Here is a 23766-nt window from a genome sequence, read left to right as displayed (position 1 = left end):
AAATATTAAAAGAATATGCAAAAGAAAATAATTTTAGCGACAAGAAAGATAAAATTGATAGAAAAAATAAAACATTATTTACATATTTATTTGATCATTTATTATGTATAACAGCTAGTATTACGTTTAATTATTGTATTATGAGATTACTTTAAAGTTTTCCATGTGTTTTAGAATATATTATTTATCTGATAATTTGTTTTTTAAAACTCTTTTCGTTTATTTATACTTTGACTTTGATGAAAACAGATACATCCATTATCTTATACATATTCTTCATATTTAGAAATAAAAAAAGAAGCTCAATCTTTTTCTTCTTCACAAATGTTTAAAATCTTCATCTACCAATATACTAATATAAACTTCACAATCTCTTTCTTCCTCACAAATGTTTCATTTCTTCGTCTATCTTTATAATAAAACATTTAAATTAAACATATCTGCTCGTATAAATTAAAAAAAACAAACTTGACATACAATCTTTATATCTAATATCTAATATTAAATAAAAAAAAAATGTTTTCTTGTCGCTAAATAGTCTTCTTGTCGCTTGTTGTCGCTAAAATAATTCTTGTTGTCGCTTCTTGTCGCTTGTTGACGCTTGTTGTCGCTTCTTGACGCTTGTTGTCGCTAATTAGTGAGACCCGTATACAATGGCCTTATTTTAAGTTATGTGTATATTACACACGCAACATGTAGGATTCATTTCTATAGAATTATTTCTCGTGTTATTGGTTATGTATAGGCACCTACATCAGTTTGACGGCAGTTGTCCCTCGAATATATGTAATAAATGTAAACACATGAATGAAAGTAAGTCAAGAGTATGGAAGTCATAGGATTGCACACAATAAGAGATACATTTTTTTTTTTATACATGTAAAATGATATACTAGTAAGCTATATAGTCAATATGAACCAGAATGACTCTATAAATTAAGCAAACATCGGAAAAAATATAGAAACATTAAAATTTAATATAACGACACAAAAAAAAAAAGAAATTATTCTGAGCGAGATTTGAACCCTTTCTTCAAAACCATCATTTATTAGTAGTTCTGTGCTCTACAGATGGAGCTACGGCGATACTTATCATTAAATCTCTTATTAAGAAACTATATCGGTACAATTTATCGGTGTAACCATTTTTCTTCAAAAAATTGTTTTTTATGTAATAAGGACACCCTTAACCAATTTCATTTTTGAGGGAAAAAGTAGTTTGAATAACAACAGTCATAAAAAGCATAAATTTTTGTTGGTTTGAAATGTCCTTCTAGGGGGATTCCCTGTTTTTTCCACCAAAAAACACCAGAAAATCCGCATATTGGACTTTCATCCCTTTTGAGGGTTAAATTAACTATTGATCACACATATCATAATACATTTTGTATATGTAAATTGATATATTGATCAAAAAGCATTTTTATCTCTTGTTTTATAGTAAATTTTATTCTGTCTGCACTTTTTGAAATTGGCCCTTCTGTGAAAAAAACCCTCGACAAATTGGCCCTACCTCTTTGGCTCAGTAGTTTCAGAGGAGAAGATTTTTGTAAAAGTTAACGACGACAGACGCCGGAAGTTGACAGATGACGCCGGACGCTGGACGCCAAGTGATGAGAAAAGCTCACTTGGACATTCGGGCCAGGTGAGCTAAAAAGGAAAAACGAGAAACACGTATGAACTACATCAACAAATCACAACTACTGAACCTTAGGTTCCTGACTTAGGACAGGTGCAAACAAATGCAGCAGTATTAAACGTTCATGGACATTTTGTACAATGCCAAAAATAAAAGTATCGACAGGCTGTAGGATAATTAGAAGTTAACCTCTACAAATAAGAAAAAAATGAATATGGATGTGCAGGGGCTGATCCAGCCATTTAAAAAAGGGGCGTTCGAGATCCCAACCAAGGATAAAAAGGGGGTGTTCCAACCACATGTCCCCATTCAAATGCGTTGATCGTACAAAAAAGGGGGGTTCACAGTTGTGGATCCAAAGGGGTGTAGAGCCGGTTTCTCTGGCTTTTTTTTTTTTTTTTTTGTAAAATGATTAATCAGACTAGACTTCGTGAACTTTGCCATTTACCGTGTACTGTAGTATTTAATTTTTATGCGACAATTCTTGACTTATAAAGTTATTTTTAGCTGGAATTTACTGATTGTCATAGTAAATCAGATCTGGAGTCAAAGCAGTCAATGCTTCAGTGTTGGGTTGGTAATGTACAGTACTAGTTTTTCCGATTTGGAGGCAATGCTTCAGTGATAGGGTTAATAATTTACAGTACTAGTTCATCAGATAATGTGTCAATGCTACAGTACAGGGGTTAGTAAAAAATAGTTAAAAAAAATCCTTAGTGGATAAATCAAGAAAGTATCAATTTTGGTCTTTTATGGTCATATAGGCTCCTCAAGTACTAACCAGATGCTCCACAGGGCGCAGCTTTATAGGACTGCAGAGGTCCAACTCTGAACAGTTAGGGCAAGTATGGACACAACATTTAAGCTTGATACAGCTCTAAATTTGGATTGTGATTAAATAGTTGACATAACAAAGGTTTCTAACACAGAATCAATGTGGTCTAAGAACTTAAACTTTTTGATGAAATCAAATAACGTTCAATTTTAGACCCTTTGGTCCTTAATGTAGACCAATTTGAAAACAGGACCAAAAATTAAGAATCTAAATAAACAGTTAGATTTGGCATATCAAAGAAGCCCAATAATTCATTTTTTGATGAAATCAAACAAAGTTTAATTCTTGACCCTTTTGGCCCCTTATTCCTAAACTGTTGGGACCAAAACTCCCAAAATCTATCCCAACCTTCCTTTTATAGTCATAAACCTTGTGTTTAAATTTTATAGATTTCTATTTACTTTTACTAAAGTTATAGTGCAAAAAAACAAATAACTTTGGACGATGACGTCGCCAATGTTATACAAATATACGACAAAAAAATTGAATGTGGTCGTATAATCAAACCTTAAGTTTTCAATTTATGAGTTTGAGCTTTCCTTATTCAAGAAAAGCACTTTAAATGCATCTTATTTATGGAAATATTAAATCAAATAAAACAACAAAACTTGCAAATGAATGCATTATAGCATACATATATATTTAGAATATATTAACATCTGCAATATAGGGTTCAACTATAATTTAATATAGCACTACCATTATGGTAAGTTAATGTACAAACACAAAAGATATCCAGAGGGAACACTATCCCTTCACAAACATTCAATTATTGCACTGTTATTTCTTCTATTAACACTCTAGCATTCCCTATATTGATCCCTAAAAAGTAACAACAAAGAAACATCTCTGACAATACAAACATTAAATCATAGCAAAGGTGGGTTTTATCAGTTAATTTCTGTCAGGACTGTGAAATATACAACTCATCAATCTGTACATTTCCAAAATGAGATGAGATTCTGTATCTGGCTAAATCTTTTCTCGTAACCATGCCAATCACCTAAAATATATTCATACATTTAATTTTGTATAGAAATTTGTCACATTTAAAGAAACTTTCAAAGGCAGTCTTGTCTGTCTCTGTCAGTGTCAAAGTGGTGAATCATCTTCATAGTACAATGTCAAATATACACAACAGAGAAATATATATTCTTTTTAGTCAAATATAATTATACTTCCCTCACTTTGAAACTTGTGCATCAGAATAAAATTGAGAATGGAAATGGGGAATGTATCAAAGAGACAACAACCCGACCATAGAAAAGGTCACCAACAGGTCTTCAAGAAACGAGAAATTCCCACACCCTGAGGCGTCCTTCAACTGGCCCCTTAACAAATATATACTAGTTCAGTGATAAAGAAGTATGGATAACACTTTTGATTTTTTGGAGTTCTTGTGGTAATTTAAAATATTTTACTTTAAATATCTGAATTCTTTGAATAGAGGCAACAATACTGTGGCTGATCTCTGAATATACATAAGTTAAACACCATCTTGAAGTATATATGGGAGCTATTTTAAACACAAATTAGAGTATGGACCGCTGGATATCTGAACCACTGGTTACATATCTATATAAATAGGGTGCAAACATTGTGCCTCTGATGAAGGTCCTTTTTGGAACGAAACCTGTCAGGCTATGAAACATCAGGCTCTTCTAATTATGTGTATTGGCATATATACTTTATGTTTCTGCCTTTACATTTTCCCCTGGTGATACACATAATTAATATGGCTTCTACCAAGGATTTGTATAGTTAGACAAATCCTTGCTTCTACTAACAAAAGCTCCATTTGGAGTTAATGTGTTTAGGGGCCACTTATGTCAGTACACCTTTCCTATATTGCCTAGAGTATGAAAGAATACTGTATCCCTAACCTTGAAGCTATACATTCTATAGAATTAGGTTTATGTAAGATGCTAAAAGTCACCGTTGAGATGATAACATGAAAATGTAGAAAATGTTTATAAACAACTACAGTAAACTCTTTAATTCAAAAACATAGGATGATACTGATTGACATTTTTAAAGTTCTTGATCTTCTGATTAGAGTCTCTCAGAAAGTATGTTTGTTACGCAAATGTTCAAATGAACATGTATCTTACTATGATGTATGGATTTTGCTCATTGTTAGAGGCCATATTTCTATGTCATTTGGTCTCTGGTGGAGAGTTGACTCAATGGCAATCAAACCCTATCTTCTTATTTTTATATTCAGCCTATATTTGATTTGTTTATTTAATCAATCAATGTTGAAGTTTACCAATTAGTTAGTATTAGTTAGTATTATTAACAAACCTTATTATTTTCATTAACTACAACCAAATGTCTAAGTCCAAGAGCTCTAAATAATCTGAATATTCTTGGAAATGAGGAATTCTGAAAAAAATAAAGATTTTCATAATAAAATCAACATGATACAGAACCAGGTGCTCCGCAGAGTCACAGTTGTATATGACCTCAGAAGTCAAACCCTGAACAGTTTGGGCTAGTATGGCCACAACATTCAAGCTTGATACAGCTCTAAATTTGGATTGCAATCAAATTTTTGACATAATATGAGTTTCTGACACAAAACAAATGTCAAGATCTTACAAATATATTGCGCAATATTGTGCAATTGAAGGTTTCTTCTTTTAACTTTTCAAAAATTGAAAAAAAACTAGAGCTCACCTTGGTCTATGTGAATATTAAATAAAAGAAGCAGATGGATCCATGACAAAATTGTGTTTTGGTGATGGTGATGTGTTTGTACATCTTACTTTACTGAACATTTTTGCTGTTTACAGGTTATGTCTATCTATAATAGTATTCAAGATAATAACCAACCAGATGCTCCGCAGGGCGTAGCTTTATACGACCGCAGAGGTTGAACCCTGAACAGTTGGGGCAAGTATGGACACAACATTCAAGCTGGATTCCGCTCTAAATTTGGATTGTGATTAAATAGTTGACACAGCATAGGTTTCTGACACAGAATGAATGTATTCAAATGAACTTAAAATTTTTGTTTTCTCTTAGAGCAATTCACTATGCTGTTGAATATTAATCCTCTCAAAAAAATGTTTGAAGAAATTTTCTTTTTATTTATGAAATTTCAAATGAGAAAAATTTAACCCAATTTTTTAATCACATCCCCCTTTCCCTTATTCCAAAACTAATTTCAATCAAAATATTCTAATGGAGTTTGCAACAATTACTACTCATTTAAATACATCATAAAATATTAAGATGTAAAAAAACTGCTTGTTATCACTGAATGGTAAAGATTATTTAAATTTATCAGTTGGTAGTAAAAAGTGAATATACATTGTATATTGTATATAACAAAGATTTAAGTTGATTCTGGACAAAGAAAGATAACTCCAATTAAAAAAAATTCTTGCAGATATTTCTTGCTTACTATACTGGACAAAGAAAGATAACTCTTAATTAAAAAAAAATTTGCTATTTCACAATATTGTGAAATTAGATATTTCTTGCCATTGCACAATACTGTGCAATTGAAAAGACTTGCTATTGCACAATACTTAATATAATAATTTTAGATCCTGATTTGGACCAACTTGAAAACTGGGCCCATAATCAAAAATCTAAGTACATGTTTAGATGTAGCATATCAAAGAGGCCCAAGAATTTAATTTTTGTTAAAATCAAACTTAGTTTAATTTTGGACCCTTTGCACTTTAATTTAGACCAATTTTAAAACTGGACCAAAAATTAAGAATCTACATACACAGTTAGATTTGGCATATCAAAGAACCCCAATTATTCAATTTTTGATGAAATCAAACAATGTTTAATTTTGGACCTCGATTTGGGCCAACTTGAAAACTGGGCCAATAATCAAAAATCTAAGTCCATTTTTAGATTCAGCATATCAAAGAACCCCAAGGTTTCAATTTTTGTTAAAATCAAACTTAGTTTAATTTTGGACCCTTTGGACCTTCATGTAGACCAATTTGAAAACGGGACCAAAAATTAAGAATCTACTTACACAGTTAGATTCGGCATATTAAAGAACCCCAATTATTCAATTTTGATGAAATCAAACAAAGTTTAATTTTGGACCCTTTGGGCCCCTTTTTCCTTAACTGTTGGGACCAAAACTCCCAAAAACAATACCAACCTTCCTTTCATAGTCATAAACCTTGTGTTTAAATTTCATAGATTTCTATTTACTTATACTAACGCTATGGTGCGAAAACCAAGAAAAATGCTTATTTGGGTCCCTTTTTGACCCTTAATTCCTAAACTGTTGGGACCGAAACTCCCAAAATCAATACCAACCTTCTTTTTGTGGTCATAAACATTGTGTTTAAATTTCATTGATTTCTATTTACCAACTAAAGTTATTGTGCGAAAACCAAGAATAATGCTTATTTGGGCCCTTTTTTGGCCCCTAATTCCTAAACTGTTGAAACCAAAACTCCCAAAATCAATCCCAACCTTTCTTTTGTGGTCATAAACTTTGTGTCAAAATTTCATAGATTTCTATTAACTTTAACTAAAGTTATAGTGCGAAAACCAAGAAAATGCTTATTTGGGCCCTTTTTGGCCCTTAATTCCTAAAATGTTGGGACCAAAACTCCCAAAATCAATACCAGCCTTCCTTTTATGGTCATAAACCTTGTGTTAAAATTTCATAGATTTCTATTCACTTTTACTAAAGTTAGAGTGCGAAAACTAAAAGTATTCGGACGACGACGACGACGCCAACGTGATAGCAATATACGACGAAATTTTTTTCAAAATTTGCGGTCGTATAAAAACAGCAAAATTTCCTTAAAATTACTAATTTGGGGGCAGCAACCCAACAACGGGTTGTCCGAATCATCTGAAAATTTAAGGGCAGATAGATCTTGACCTGATAAACAATCAGATTTGCTCTAAATGCTTTGGTTACTAAGATTACTAAGATTTACAAAAAATGGTTAAAAATTGACTATAAAGGGCAATAACTCCTAAAAGGGTCAACTAACCATGTCGGTTATGCTGACTAAGATAATAACCAAAAACAGTAAAATTTCCTTAAAATTACCAATTCAGGGGCAGCAACCCAACAACAGGTTGTCCTATTCATCTGAATATTTCAGGGCTGATAGATCCTGACCTGATGAACACTTTTACATTTGTCAGATTTGCTCTAAATGCTTTGGTTTTTGAGTTATAAGCCAAACACTGCATTTTACCCCTATGTTCTATTTTTAGCCATGGCAGCCATCTTGGTTAGTTGACCGGGTCACTGGACACATTGTTTAAACTAGATACCCAAATGATGATTGTGGCCAAGTTTGGTAAAATTTGGCCAGGTAGTTTCAGAGGAGAAGATTTTTGTAAAAGTTAACGACGACGGACGATGCCGGACACCAAGTGATGGGAAAAGCTCACTTGGCCTTTGGGCCAGGTGAGCTAAAAACGGCAAAATTTCCATAAATTTTTCAATTCAGGGGCAGCAATCTAACAACAGGTTGTCTGATCCATCTAAAAATTTCAGGGCAGATAGATCCTCACCTTATAAACAATTTAATTCCAGCAGATTTTCTCTAAATGCTTTGATTTTTGAGTTATTAGCCAAATACTGCATTTTACCCCTATGTTTTATTTTTAGCCATGGCAGCCATTTTGGTTAGTTGGTCGGGTCACCGGACACATTTTTTAAACTACCAGTAGATACCCTTATGATGATTGTGGCCAAGTTTGGTTTAATTTGGCCTATTAGTTTCAGAGGAGAAGATTTTTGTAAAAGTGAACGTGGACAATGACGACATACGGACGCAAAGTGATGAGAAAAGCTCACTTGGCCCTTCCGGCAAGTTGAGCTAAAAATGAAAACAACTACCCCCCCCCTTTTTATAGTAATAAGTCCAAATTTCTTTAAACAAAATATACAAGAAGTGTACAGGAGTTAAATCCAAACATACCCAACATTGTATGTTAAATGTTTTAGAATTGCCTCCCTTACACTGCTTTTAAATTGTCTTAATTGTACATTGACCAGAAATACCTAGTTTTCCCCCTTTTTTGCCCCTAATTCCGAATTTTTTTAATCCATAACCTGATTAACCAACCCCCCAAAGTCAAAACTAACCATCCTTTCAGGGTATGGATACTTGTGGTTTAATTTCAGAGAGATGCATACACTAAAACATAAGTTATTGTTTGAAAACTTCAACCAGCTTTGCAGGGCACAGCTTTATACAACAGCAGAGGTCAAACCCTGATTAGTTGGGGCAAGTATGGACACAACATTTAAGCTTGATACAGCTCTGAATTTGGATTGTGATTAAATAGTTGAAACAACATAGGTTTCTGACACAGAATCAATGTGGTCTAAGAACTTAAACTTAAAAACTTAAAAATTTTAAATTGGACATTTACCTATTATGGTCCAATATCAAAAATCTAAATACATGGTTAGATTCAGCATATCATAGAACCCCAAGAATTCAATATTTGATGAAATCAAATAATATTCAATTTTAGACCCTTTAGACCTCAATGTGGACCAATTTGATAACCAGGCCCAAATATTAAAAATCTAAATAATGGTTAGATTCAGCATATTGAAGAACCCCATATATTCAATTTTTGTTGAATTCAAACAAAGTTAAATTTTTGACCTTTTGGACCTAAATGTAGACCAATTTGAAAACAGGACAATACTTTGCAATTGAATACTTCTTGCTATTGCGCAAAACTGTGCAATTGAAAATTTCTTGCTATTGCACAATACTGTGCAATTGAAGATTTCTTGCTATTGGGGAATACTGTGCAATTGAAAATTTCTTGCTATTGCACAATATTTACTATAATAATTTTGGACCCCCATTTAGACCAACTTAAAAACTGGTCCATAATCAAAAATCTAAGTACATGTTTAGATTCAGCATATCAAAGAACCCCTAGAATTCATTTTTTGTTAAAATCAAGCTAAGTTTAATTTTGGACCCTTTGGACATTAATGTAGACTAATTTGAAAACAGGACAAAAAATTAAGAATTCGAATACACTGCTAGATTTGGCATATCAAAGAACCCCAATAATTAATTTTTTGATGACATCAAACAAAGTTTATTTTTGGCCCCTTTTGGCCCCTAATTTGTTGGGACAAAAACTCCCAAAATCAACCCAGGCCTTCCTTCTTTGGTCATAAACCTTGTGTTAAAATTTCATAGATTTCTATTTACTTATACTAAAGTTATTGAGCAAAAACCAAGAAAAATGCTTATTTGGGACCTGTTTTTGGACCCTAACTCCTACACTGTTAGGACTAAAACTCCCAAAATCAATCCCAACCTTCCTTTTGTGGTCATAGACCTTGTGTAAAAATTAAATAGATTTCTATTTACTTATACTTAAGTTGGAGTGCAAAAACCAAATGTCCTCCGACGACGACTACAACAACGCCAAAGTCATACCAATATTAATTAAAAAAATTTCAACTTTTGCGGTCGTATAAAAATGATTATTTTGGGCCCCTTTTTTCGGCCCCTAATTCCTAATCTATTGGGACCATAACCCCCAAAATCAATCCCAACCTTCCTTTAGTGGTATTGAACCTTCCTGTAATTTTTTTTTATAGAGATCCATACACTCAAAGGGGCACTAGCTGTCAAATTCATAGTCACCAATTTGACTCAAATTTTCATATATTATTTATTACAATGTAAAACATTTATCCAAACTATCAAAAGTGAGAAATAAATAGTTTACAGAGCATATGGTCAATAATATGTTGTTTTGTTTCGTGTGTATTTTAGTCTAGAATCCATCTAATTAAACATTGAATTGACCTCAGATGACCATATAAGGGATGTAAACAATGTTTTTACGTGTAGAAGAAATATTTTTAGTGGATAGAATCAGTCATCAAATGATTTACCTTTGTTTTACTTTCAATGTTGACATTACTTTCCTTTAAAAAAACAATACTTGTACAAAGCATGCGTTGTCCATCTCTAGTTTAGGGGTTAAATTGAAGTTCACATGAATACAGATTTAATGAGGTCGACTTATTCACTTGCAAGTGAATGAGTCATTATCAATATTATTAAGCTTAATTTGACAAAATTGAATCGTTTTGGCTGCTAAAAGCTAATTATTATTTCACTATTTCACCTTAATTATTGATTGAACAAAAAAAAATCATACTTAAGATTGTTATACATCTCGTAGCTAGTTCCCCATTAAACACAAGTTATTGTCTGTAAACAAGAAAATTGCTTCTTTTTTGCCCTCTTTTGGCCCCTTATTCCTACATTTTCGGAAAAATTAACCCCAAACCGAATCCAAGCCTTCCCTGTGTTATATGAAAACTTGTGGTACAATTTCAGAGAGATCCATACAGTTACACGCACGTTATTGTCTTGAATGCTCCTCAGGGCGCAGCTTTATACGATCACAGAGGTTGAACCCTGAACGCTTGGGGAAAGTATGGACACAACATTCAAGCTGGATTCAGCTCTGAATTTGGATTGTGATTCAATAGTTGACACAGCATAGGTTTCTGACACAGAATGAATGTGGTCTAATGAACTTTGCTCTTGAATATTAATCCTCTCAAAAAGAATGTTTGAAGAAATTTGCTTTTTATTTCTGAAATCTGAAAAATTGAACACCCCCCCTCCCCCATTTTTTGTTCATCTGCCCCTTTCCCTTATTCCAAAAATGATCTCAATTCAAATTTCTTATGGACTTTGCTACAATAACTACTCATCTAAATACATCATAAAATACTAAAAAATAAAATGTCATGGTTAAAATTATTTTAATCAATAGTAACTTCTAAAAAAATAAATGGGGAATGTGTACCAAGGGACACAGATAATACCCCCTCTAGCACATAATGTAAAAAGGGACATAACTAAGAACTGTAAAAGTTAAGCTGCCAAAAAATGAACTTGAACTGAGTTTAGAGGTACTTAGAATTATATAAACATTTCATTAAATTTAGTTGAGAAAAACTCAAGTTAAGAGAACAGAAACGAAAAAAATCTTCAATTTTTCCACTTGTAAAGAGGTATATAACTCTAGAATGGTAATCAAAGTGCTTGTAAACACTAAAAGTGAATATTGCATTGTATATTGTTCATAGCATTGATTTAAGTTGATTCAACTACTATTCTGGACAAAGAAAGATAACTCCAATGTTCAAAGAATAATAGTCATGGCCAGGGTTTCCCCTGGGTCAATTATTTTTTTCGCCACCTCTTACGCCAAAACAATATATTTTTCGCCACTTTAATTTTTTTTTCACCAAGTACCACAAATATATTTTTCTTTTAAAATTTTCCTTTTTTTCCAGCCCCCTCAATAAGAAGTGGTTTTCACAACAAAACGAAGCATCTTATCACTTGGAATTGATCCCTCGTGTAAGGTGTAGTCATTACATTGAAGGGTTACTCTCATGCCAACCTTTTGAATAGATTTCTTCATAACGACAGTTTTCTTTTCTATACCATTGTAAATAAGTAAAACTATATGCTTGAAACACGTGTGTAACTGAAACGACTTTGAAGTACCCACTGAAATCAATGATCTATATGAAAGTTAAATGATAAAGTTTTAAATCAGATACCTTTCTGGTTTTTGAACATTTTTTGTTATAACAACAATTTTCTTTTCTGACTATCATTAAAACAAGGAGAGGAAGCGTAAAAATTTTGCTTCAAACACGTGCGTCGCAAAGTGGTTTATAAATCCCTTTTGTGACATGTGACAGAAGCCATTTAACCATATCATTTTGTCATATCATACAATTAACACCTATATTAATTAGTCCTTTGATGTCGATAGCTATGAATGGAATCAGCTGATTATTGATTTTCTGTCAAAATCTTAATGAGTTCAAGGTGAATTCCGAGAATGGTCTGATGGGTAAAGTCAGAGAAACCCGAAAAAAAAGTAAGTTAACAAGATGGCTGAAAATAAATCGTTATATATATTTCTTTCGCCAAAATTTTTCGCCAATGACGAATTTTAATTGCCACAATTATTATTTTTTCGCAAATTGCGAAAATGGCGACCGCCAGCGGAAACCCTGGTCATGGCTAAAAATAAACAAAAAAGCTTCATTAGCAATTTTATATTGGCAAATTTCCAATGCAGTTTATTAAACTAAAGTTATTGGCAAATTTCCAATGTACATAATTTAAAAGCAGTTTAGGTGAGATATTCAAATGATTTAATTACCAACCTTACAATGCTTTTAAATTATGTTTTGTACTTAATAAACTAGATAAATGATGTTTTTGGCCCCTTTGGGCCCCTTATTCCTATACCTTTGGAACCATAACCCCCAAAATCAATCCCAAGCTTTCATTTGTAGTTATAAACATTGTGTTAAAGTTTTATTGATTTCTTTTCACTTAGTCAAAAGTTATTATATGGAAACAATCCATCTTCAGACGACGCTGATGACATGATACCAATATACGACCAAAAAAAATTGTTTGCTGTTGTATGAAAACATACATTTTCTATTTGTTTTTAGTGTTGTTACCATCAAATAAACTTAGCTGCCAGAAACTGTCAAGTTAAATTTGTTCAACTTGGCCATATGAACTAAAGGCTCTAAAGAGCATGTGTCGCTCACCTTGGTATATGTGAATTAAACAAAGGAAGCAGACAGTTCATGACAAAATTGTGTTAAGGTGATTGTGATGTGTTTGTACATCTTACTTTACTGAACATTCTTGCTGCTTGCAATTATCTCTATCTATAATGAACTTGTTCGTGTAGTTTCAGTGGAAAATGTTAGTAAAAATTTACCAATTTTATGAAAATTGTTAAAAATTGATTATATAGGGCAATAACTTCTTAGGGGATCAATTGACCATTTTGGTCGTTTTGACTTATTTTTGAGTCTTAAATTGCTGTACATTATTGCTGTTTACAGTTTATCTCTATCTATAATAATATTCAAGATAATAACCCAAAACAGCAAAATTTCCTTAAAATTACCAATTATGGGGCAGCAACCTAACAACGAGTTGTCCGATTCATCTAAAAATTTCAGGGCAGATAGATCTTCACCAGATGAAAATTTTACCCCCCGCAGATTTGCTCTAAATGCTTTGGTTTTTGAGTTATAAGCCAAAAACTGCATTTTGCCCCTATCTTCTATTTTTAGCCGTAGCGGTCATCTTGGTTGGTTTGCCTGGTCACAAAACACACTTTTTAAACTAGATAGCCTAATAATAATTCTGGCTATGTTTGGTAAAATTTGGCCTAGTAGTTTCAGAGGAAAAGTTTTTTGTAAAAGTTAACTAAGATTTACAAAAAATGGTTAAAAATTGACTATAAGGGGCAATAACTCCTAAAGGGGTCAACTGACCATTTTGGTCATGTTGACTTATTTGTAAATCTTACTTTGCTGAACATTATTGCTGTTTACAGTTTATCACCATCTATAATAATATTCAAGATAATAACCAAAAACAGTAAAATTTCCTTAAAATTACCAATTTAGGGGCAGCAACCCAACAATGGGTTGTCTGATTCATCTGAAAATTTCAGGGCAGATAGATCTTGACCTGATAAACAATTTTACCACGTGTCAGATTTGCTCTAAATGCTTTGGTTTTTGAGTTATAAGCCAAAAACTGCATGTTACCCCTATGTTCTATTTTTTAGCCGTAGCAGCCATCTTGGTTGGTTTGCCCGGTCACAAAACACAATTTTTAAAGTAGATAGCCTAATAATGATTCTAGCTATGTTTGGTAAAATTTGGCCCAGTAGTTTCAGAGGAGAAGATTTTTGTAAAAGTTAACTAAGATTTACGAAAAATGGTTAAAAATTGACTATAAAGGGCAATAACTCCTAAAGGGGTCAACTGACCATTTTGGTCATGCTGACTTATTTATAAATCTTACTTTGCTGAACATAATTGCTGTTTACAGTTTATCTCCATCTATAATAATATTCAAGATAATAACCAAAAACAGTAAAATTTCCTTAAAATTACCAATTTAGGGGCAGCAACCCAACAATGGGTTGTCTGATTCATCTGAAAATTTCAGGGCAGATAGATCTTGACCTGATAAACAATTTTACCCCCATGTCAGATTTGCTCTAAATGCTTTGGTTTTTGAGTTATAAGCCAAAAACTGCATGTTACCCCTATGTTCTATTTTTAGCCATGGCGGCCATCTTGGTTGGTTGGCCAGGTAAAAAAACACAAATTTTAAACTAGATACATCAATGATGATTGTGGCCAAGTTTGGTTTAATTAGGCCCAGTAGTTTCAGAGGAGAAGATTTTTGTAAAAGTTAACGTGGACGACAGACGCCAAGTGATGGCCCGGTGAGCTAAAAAGATTGTAGTGCCATGGATATGCATATGTAGATAACAATTATATTTAGTTTGCTTTTAATTTACTGAAAACAAAATCAATATTAATACCAATAAAAACAATATTCAATGATATGACTACAGTGCTGAATTGTGAATCTTTAAGAATAAGTTTAATTTAAAGGATATGCTTAACATAATCGTTTCTAAATTTCTCAGCAAGTTAAACAACATCTCAATACAAATGAGAATGTGCTATCCCTTTTAAATCATTTATCTACAGGGACAACCAAAAGTTCAGTATAACATACATTTTCACTAAACTAGTACACATTATTGTTTAGGGGCCAGCTGAAGCTGCCTCCAGGGGTGTGGGATTTTCTCACTGAATGTAGACCCATCGGTTGCTTTTGGCTGTTTGATTTTTTACTCTTTTAAACCCCATCCCATAAAAAAACATTTTTGAAATTTTCAGTTATATTTACATCAAAGTTCTAATAAATTAAAACAAACCTTAAGTTTTGGGGTCACAAGTAACTATATTATACTGTTGTAAACTTAAAAAATTACAGTTTGCATTCTTATATAATTGAATTCATATATAAACTTTAGAAAATAATTATGACAAAATTGATAATTATGTGACAGTAATTGTAACTGCAAACACTTCTGAAATTGGTATTAAAAATATTAAATCAAGGTGGGTTTTTTTTTAAAATTATTGATATAAATAAATGCTCATTACAGGAACAGTGCAAATAAAAATGTGGGACAGAAGAAATGAATGAACAGTTGGACCCCCCACCCCCCATTTCAATATACCCCTGTGGCTTCAAAAAGCTAAAAAGCAGGGGATATCACTATGGTCATACCAATAGATAGAGAATATCTTGAATGTTTATAAACACCACTATAATATTGCAAGATTGGTGCTTTTTTTTAATATTTTATATAAACAAAAATTATAAAATGAAGTTTCCTAAGTTTGACTAAGTATTCAGATGTTCAATCAAGCCACAAATATTCATTAAAACTTTTAAGTATTATGTGGAAAATTATGGCACAAATGCTAATGTATCAGAATGTTGTTAAGTACTAAATGTATGATACAGAAGACATTTCTGTAAAATGATTGTCATATCTGTTAGACATCATTCACAGTAGGAAATAATATATCATTACTTACATGTGAGACTGTATATGCTCCAGGATTCATATAAGGCTGTAGATCTATTGTAAATTCTCTTTCATGTGGAGATATATTAATTTGCTGAAGAAAAGAGAAAACATTTTAAAGCAGCAGAGACACCTAGATCTGGAACTCTTATCTAAAATTCTTAAATGCAAATGTTAAAGTAAAATTTTAATATGTTGAAAGCATACACTGTGTTTGTATAATGAAAACAGACATGTTTTGTAATGCATATTCTTTTGAGCACCCTGGAAAATACAACGTATTTCAATTTTTATAATACTTTTCTTTCTGTCCAAAATAACTTCATCTAAAACAAGAACCTGATTGCTCATTTGGTAAAAAAAATATGCAATTTTTATATTTATTTACTAATTGCAATCAGTCATGTTTGCGTATTTGTAGATCTTATTAATTAATCATAATTAAATTCTGAAATTATTATCAAAAGTACATCACTGAAGTGTTGGTATGAGAGAAAACTGAAGAATGATATCATAACAACTCACATGTATAGGTATAAACCTAGGATAGGCATCTCTAAAATCTTTGATATTCAATATGTATTTCACATCTTGAACATCTTCATGCTCTTCAAATGCCTACATAAAAATTATAACAGATGTAATGAACAAAAAATACATTTAAAAAATAACATGTGAAACTGCAACTGATGATACCAAATATATTTCCTTAACAAAAAATAGTTGAGTGATGAAAATTTATCACACAGTATAGCTGACTTATATAGTTTACATAAAACCTGAAACTAAATATCAGAATCCTTGTTCCTGAGAAAAATGTGATGAAAATTTTGGTTATTACTTGATTTATTTCACATGACTGGGCGGAGTTAAAACGGTTCGCTCATCATTGACCAGTCCATCTACTGATAGGTGTTTGTGGATAAACTCACCAATGAAGTGTGCAATTATGGTAATTGTAAATTCGTTAAGTGACACTGATAGGTGATTAGAAATCAATGATAATTATAACGGCAAGGTGATCAGAAATCATTGATAATTATAACGGCAATCATCCTTATCACACACATCTTCACAGTATAGCTGACTTATGTGAACCCTGAAATCAAATTTCAGAACTCATCGTATTGTAGTTCCCCAAGAAAAAATGACAAAAATCTCAACTTGGCTAAAATGATAAAAGTATTTGGTAAACAGGAAGTTGTTTAGTGATGAATCTAAAAAAAAATCACACAGTATAGCTGACTTATATATATGACCTTGAAACCAAATCTAATATATATAAAATATATACAAAATATATTCATGGGATGGATGGACGGACTGACAGATGGATGAACTGACGGAAATGTGATCAACAGATGTAAAACAGTATACCCACACTTTTTTAAAGGGGAGTATAAAAAATATTCATGGGACAGATGGATGACCTGACTGATGGACAGACTGATGGATGGACACACATGATTGACATAGGTAAAACAGTATACCAAACTCTTTTAAAGGGGAGTATAAAAAATATTCATGGGACAGATGAATGACCTGACTGATGGACAGACTGATGGATGGACACACATGATTGACATTAGGTAAAACAGTATACCCAACTCTTTTAAAGCCAGGGTATAAAACAGACACCCTTCGTCCTGTGTATGAAGTTTTATGCAATAATCAAAAATAGTTTCTGAGATACAGTGCGTATCAAAAAACTTAATAATTCCAAAATAAAATTTTGAATCATCACCAAAAAGTATACACATCTTTAGATTAATATAACTATGTGAAGTTTTAAGCAATAATCATTAATGGTTTTTGAGATACGGTGCGACATGTGAAATCCCCCCCTTTTTTTTAACAAAAAACTCAAAAACCTTAATAAAATTTTGAATCATCACATAAAAAGTATACAGATCTTTAGATTAATATAACTAAGAACTGTATAAAGTTTAAAGCAATAATCATAAATTTTATTTGAGATACTGCACGGCATGTGAAACCCCCCCCCCCCATTTTTTCACAAAAAACTAAATAACTCTAAAATAAAATTTTGAATCATCACCAAAAGGTATACAGATCTTTGGATTATATAACTAAGAAGAGTGTAATGTTTGAAGCAATAATCATAAATTGGTTTTAAGATACAGCTCAGCATGTGAACCCCCGCCCGCCCTTTTTCTTGTTTTAGTTATAAAGTCTTGTAACTCAACAAGTTTAAATCCTATTTTCATCAAAAAGTATACAGATCAATTGACCATCATAAGAAACAACTATGTTAAGATTCATGAACTTTGGATAAGCGATTCTCAAGTTACTGTGCAACATGTGGACACCGGACAGACAGACATACAATACAGACTGTGGACATTTGTATACCATAATATGTCTCTTCAAAATTTTGACGAGTGTATAAAATTTCTCTTACAAAAAAGTTGGCATACACTTAATTTTTCTATGTAAAACTTAGCTGTTCAAGTATATAAAACATCTTCAACTTTTTATTATTAATTTGAAGATTCATATTACTTATATTGTCAATAGTTTTGAACATAAAATATACCTATACAATCTTGCACTAAACTTCAACGTCACTTTTATAAACATGAAATATTCTACATAAATACCTAATGATTTCAGTACTATTCAAAACTATAATTTAAGGTTTTGTCTTTTGGGTTAGAAATGTATCATTAATAAGGAAAAGATAACACTTTTGTTGCATACCTTCATTTTCAATAAAACTATAAGTTGTGATCTCAATATTAAACCTTTGTACCTCCCAAAACTCTCAGCCTCATCCTGGAAAGACTAAAAATAGAAACAGATACTAATTAAACAGTGGATGTACATAGAAATATTTCATGGATGGGAAAAATCTGTTGTATAATGGAATCAGTTAAATTTTGCTTTTGTAGTTTCAGAGAAACATTATTTCTATAAAAATAAATTATTCATTTTAATTTTTTTTTAACTTAACAATGACAAAGAGTGAACATTTTTTTAAGCACTACAAATGTATTAGAAAATCACATTCATGAATTTGATAAACAATTAATAATATTTATCAAAACTACCACATTCACAGCAAAAATACTGAAAGTTATGCAATTGTTAATTTTACAACTACAGATAACAAATCTACATTACAGAATAACAGTCTTACAAACTTTATGAATATTTTACTCAGACTCAGAAATCAACCAATCAATTGGCTGGATTTAATGGTTACATTTGTACTCTTAATTCCAGTTTTATGACTGAAAGGAATTCAAGGGTCCGGAAATTATCATATATGCCAGACATGACCGATTCTGAAATCCATTTGCCCTAAATGACAGATTGGGATTTGGGTCAAAGGAGTAGGTCCGGTCCGGTAAGACCCCTTTTTGGCCCCAAAATATAACAGTTTTACAAAATTGTTAAAATGTAAACTTTTAGTGATTTATTGGACAGTTAAACGATTCTGCTACATAAATATGGGCAGTTTTTGACAAAACAATGCACATATATCGGGTTGTAGCACTATTAAGTCATGCTAAATTACTGAAATCTTCAAAATTCCATCATTTTAGTTAAATTTTAGACGGTTTCCGTGTAAAACGGAAGTGGCCGCATTCGTGTTCATCCTTAATATTGAAATGTAAGTTGTATTTCATGATAATACATAACATATATAAAGTTTGCGGATGAACACCGATGCGGCCACTTTCGTTTTTGACAAAAAACATCTGAAAAGTGTTGTTTTTTGGCATATTTGAGAGATTTTTCATGTTTGAGCTTGAATTGGGTCGTTTTTAATGACTTAATCAGTTAAAATCTTTCACATAAATTAATTGAATCAAGTGAAATAGACACTTCAGTGTTTAAAAGTGGTCAAAATCTTTCGTCAGATGAAACTGAAATTTGAGGCCAAAATGAGTCCTTACCGGACCTACTCCTTTTATATTTTTGCAGAAATAATTTCAGTCATTTCAATGAAATCCGTTTTCTTAATCACCATTTTTAACTTGTTTTTTGTTTTGTTTTCCCTTTCCTGTAATAAAACTGCCACTCCAGTATAGTTTTATAACCCTGAGGGCCCTCCTAATAACTTTTGTAATGCCTCAGAGGAATACATTGAGTTACATTGATTAGTAACCTTTGATCATGTTGATTAACTGCAACACGCTATAAAAACAAATTAATCCCTAAAAAAACAGTTCCCAATTGTCCCACATTTAAACTTCCCAATTGTCCCACAAACATATTCCCGATTGTCCCACAAAATTTCATTACCTTTTTACCTATAATTTCAAAAAGTGGGACAATCAGGAAGACACCTATTGGCTAATGATCGCTAATCTCCTTACCTGCGTTTTTAATTTACACCTGAACTATTGATCACAAGCTCAGAACTAAATTGTAAACTGTCTTCGTTATTTAATTACTTTTCAGCTAAGACAATGTCAATTCTGATTTAAAATTAAATTAAGACTTTGATTTAATTCACATAGAAGAAAGTATTTTTTTCACTTCTAACACTATTGCTTTGTCTACTTTGTAATATGCATGCGTGCAATTTGCATCCGTAGATTAGACACCAAATCATAATTCAAAATTAGTTCATGCTAATTAAACATGTGCACTTATTATCATTAATATTCAAACACTATCAAAGGTAAAAAATTCTGGAAACGAGTGTGGAATTACTCCTTTTAGTATTGTCTTAAAACATTCAGTTATTAGTTTGTCTTCAAAATCGAAAGAAATTGATTATTTGGAGTCATCAAAATCATTTCATTTTCATACTGTTGCCTTCACTTAACTGGTCTTGATCGACTTTAGGAAAAATGGTAAGTAATTTTGTGAAGTAAATGCAATGCAACAGTTAAATCAATTTCGTTGATGATATGAGTATGACTATGAGCAATAATCAGCTGGTAATGTGACTTTTATAATATTTTTGGGAAAAAGGGCACCAAATTTCAAGTTATCACAAAATTACCGAAATTAGGTGAAAAAAATTCCAGATCCTTGGGTAGGATCAAATAAACTACCAACACCCGACTTCTGCAATAAAACTGACATAATCAAAGAAAAACAACAAAGAATATGGTCCAAAGAGTCAGACTTTGAGCAGGGACTCTTTGAGCTGGTCAAAACTGTTTTCGATCTGCATTAAATTCATATTAAGACCTCATGTTGTAAAATTAAAATTAACTTAGAATACCAACCTGTTCAACAAAAGGATCATAATTGTCCACTACTGGGAATCCATTGTGTGTCTCTGACTTCAGAACATCTATAATTCTGCCAACTGTTTCTTTGGTTCTAAATACTGTTACTGGGTGGCTCATCACCTCACTGAAATGAAAACAAGAATAATGGCAATTATTTTTTTAGTTTGAAATACTGTCTATGAGTTATTTCACATTCAAAATTAGTAGTAAGATCTTTCACAACACCAACTAGTCTATTATACATTGTACATGTTTTTAATATATCTATTAACAGTATAAAAATGTACTTTTTAAAAAAAACACCCATCAGTCATGAGATTTTGAACAGATTCTTTATTTCCTTGATCAATTACTACCAGTGGCAGATTACGAAATTTTCAGAAGTGGGGGCCCGCTCCAGTCATGCTTTAGTGATTTCCTGTATAAGCAGCCAAATTTTTCCCAGAAAAGGGAAAAGGGGGGGGGGGGCTGGGCCACCCCCTTAAATCCGCCTCTGACTACATCAATGAAACAAAAAACAGCATTGCTAGATCAATGTTATAACAACAGGAAATGAACTAGCTGGGTATGTATTGGTTAACGATTTTATTATTTCTATTAATTCATCACAAATGTTATACCTCTAAGAACCTGCCATACATAGCTCTTGTCAAAATTAATATTGAACGACATAACATGTAGTCTTTAGTCTTTTAATCAAATCTTTATTCTCATACACACCTTGCTCTTTTAGTGGATAACATAGAAGATGGTTCCCAGCCAACCAGTGGAACTCCTTGCATGTGTATATGCATATCATAAATTCCCTATAAAAATAATAATACAATATGTATTTCATCGTTTGTTTTTGCTTCTTTTTCAATTTCAAAAAAACAACGTATATATTGCAGTTATTTTGCAATATGAACGGGCGCATTTCATTTGCGCCAATTTTTAAAAAATCAAACCTTTCATTTGCGCCACAAGGTTATATATCATTTGTGCCAAAAAAAAACCTTCATTTGCGCCATTTACAGGTATGACAGGTAATATAACGGAAAAGTTAAATATTATTTACGATTTATTTTGTTTTTTGTTTACACATAACTCCCCCTGGATAAATGTGGTGAGTTCATACTCATTTCTAATACAAAACTGAGAGTCACTAAGGTTATAATTATATATACAGTGTTCACATGACCAGTCCAGTTTGAGGTGTCAAGATGGACATAGTCAAATCTGAGACAAACAGAGGAAATAATTCTGTCATATTTGATGACCACATATATAGGTTATCAAATGTTTTAAAAAATGGAGACAAATCCTTCAGGTGTACCAAAAAAACCTGTAAAGCCAGGATTACGACTGATGCGGACTGCTTCGTAGATGACATTATGACTGAATCTCCAACTGATAGCAGATGCATAAAATTTGCTGACTATGTTTTGGAAACTTATATAAGCCCGGAATCTAGATATCCACCGTAATTTTGGGCTGCTACACCCACTGCAAATTTCAAAAGAACCAACAATGGACCGGAGTCATTCCATGCGCATTTTAATGAACAATTTTATTCAAAACATCCAAACATGTTTATTTATGTTGAGGTTGTAAAGAAGATTCAGGCTACAACGTACATCAAAATGAGATCTATGGACACACCGGCTGCAGTTCGACGATGCTTATAAATTTTGTGCCAGGACAGACTTGTAACTTTTCTATAGTGCTAACAAATGTCTCAATCATGTACTCCAGTGTATAGTGCTTTCTTTTTCTGTTTTTATCAAGGTTTTAACATTACTTTCATAATTTTACCAAGGTTTTATTCAGGTTTTAACATTACTTGTATGATTTTAGCATTACTTGTATGATTTTAGCATTACTTGTATGATTTTAGCATTACTTGTATGATTTTATCAAGGTTTTAGCACAACTTGTATGATGTTATGATAACTGATTTCTGAGGAATATGTTTATAACTTTATTATTAAAAGACTTTTTGAAATTTTTTATGTTTTATACTATTATTACCTGTATCTACATGTATTTACCTGTATTTACCTGTAATATTGGCGCAAATGAAAGATTTAGTTTTTGGCGCAAATGAAATATGGTTTGTGGCGCAAATGAAAGATTTATTTGGCGCAAATGAAATGCCAATTGGCGCAAAAGCAAAGCATCGATATGAACTTACCATTAAACATTGCATTGTATAAACATTGGAAGGCAATACAATGAGTCAGATTAACTAGTACCATTATGGAACCAGATGCTCCGCAGGGCGTAGCTTTATACGACCGCAGAGGTTGAACCCAGAACGGTTGGGGCAAGTATGGACACAACATTCAAGCTGGATTCCGCTCTAAATTTGGATTGTGATTAAATAGTTGACACAGCATAGGTTTCTGACACAGAATGAATGTATTCAAATGAACTTAATTTTTTTGTTTTCTCTTAGAGCAATTCACTATGCTGTTGAATACTAATCCTATCAAAAAAATGTTTGAAGAAATTTTCTTTTTATTTATGAAATTTCAAATGAGAAAAATTGAACCCAATTTTTAATCACATCCCCCTTTCCCTTATTCCAAAACTAATTTCAATCAAAATATTCTAATGGA

At 32.1% G+C, this 23766-nt stretch overlaps 1 protein-coding gene across 2 annotated transcripts in view; it reads right to left on the bottom strand.

The window, feature by feature from the left end:
* Positions 1 to 3082: 3082 nt before the first annotated feature.
* LOC134724952 (H(+)/Cl(-) exchange transporter 7-like) overlaps positions 3083 to 23766 on the bottom strand; it is a 48371-nt gene continuing 27687 nt past the window's right edge. For both annotated transcript variants that reach the window (XM_063588366.1, XM_063588365.1), the window contains exons 17-23: positions 21887 to 21972; positions 21161 to 21290; positions 18672 to 18755; positions 16476 to 16568; positions 15961 to 16044; positions 4779 to 4859; positions 3083 to 3477 (exon numbers count right to left, since the gene is read on the bottom strand). In XM_063588366.1, coding sequence (XP_063444436.1) covers positions 3379 to 3477; positions 4779 to 4859; positions 15961 to 16044; positions 16476 to 16568; positions 18672 to 18755; positions 21161 to 21290; positions 21887 to 21972 — 657 coding nt within the window. In that variant the 3' untranslated portion in view covers positions 3083 to 3378. The remainder of the gene's footprint in view (positions 3478 to 4778; positions 4860 to 15960; positions 16045 to 16475; positions 16569 to 18671; positions 18756 to 21160; positions 21291 to 21886; positions 21973 to 23766) is intronic.

The sequence above is a fragment of the Mytilus trossulus genome, chromosome 7 (assembly GCF_036588685.1).
Source record: "Mytilus trossulus isolate FHL-02 chromosome 7, PNRI_Mtr1.1.1.hap1, whole genome shotgun sequence".
NCBI classification, from domain to species: domain Eukaryota; kingdom Metazoa; phylum Mollusca; class Bivalvia; order Mytilida; family Mytilidae; genus Mytilus; species Mytilus trossulus.
This window is presented reverse-complemented; position numbering and strand designations above follow the sequence as displayed.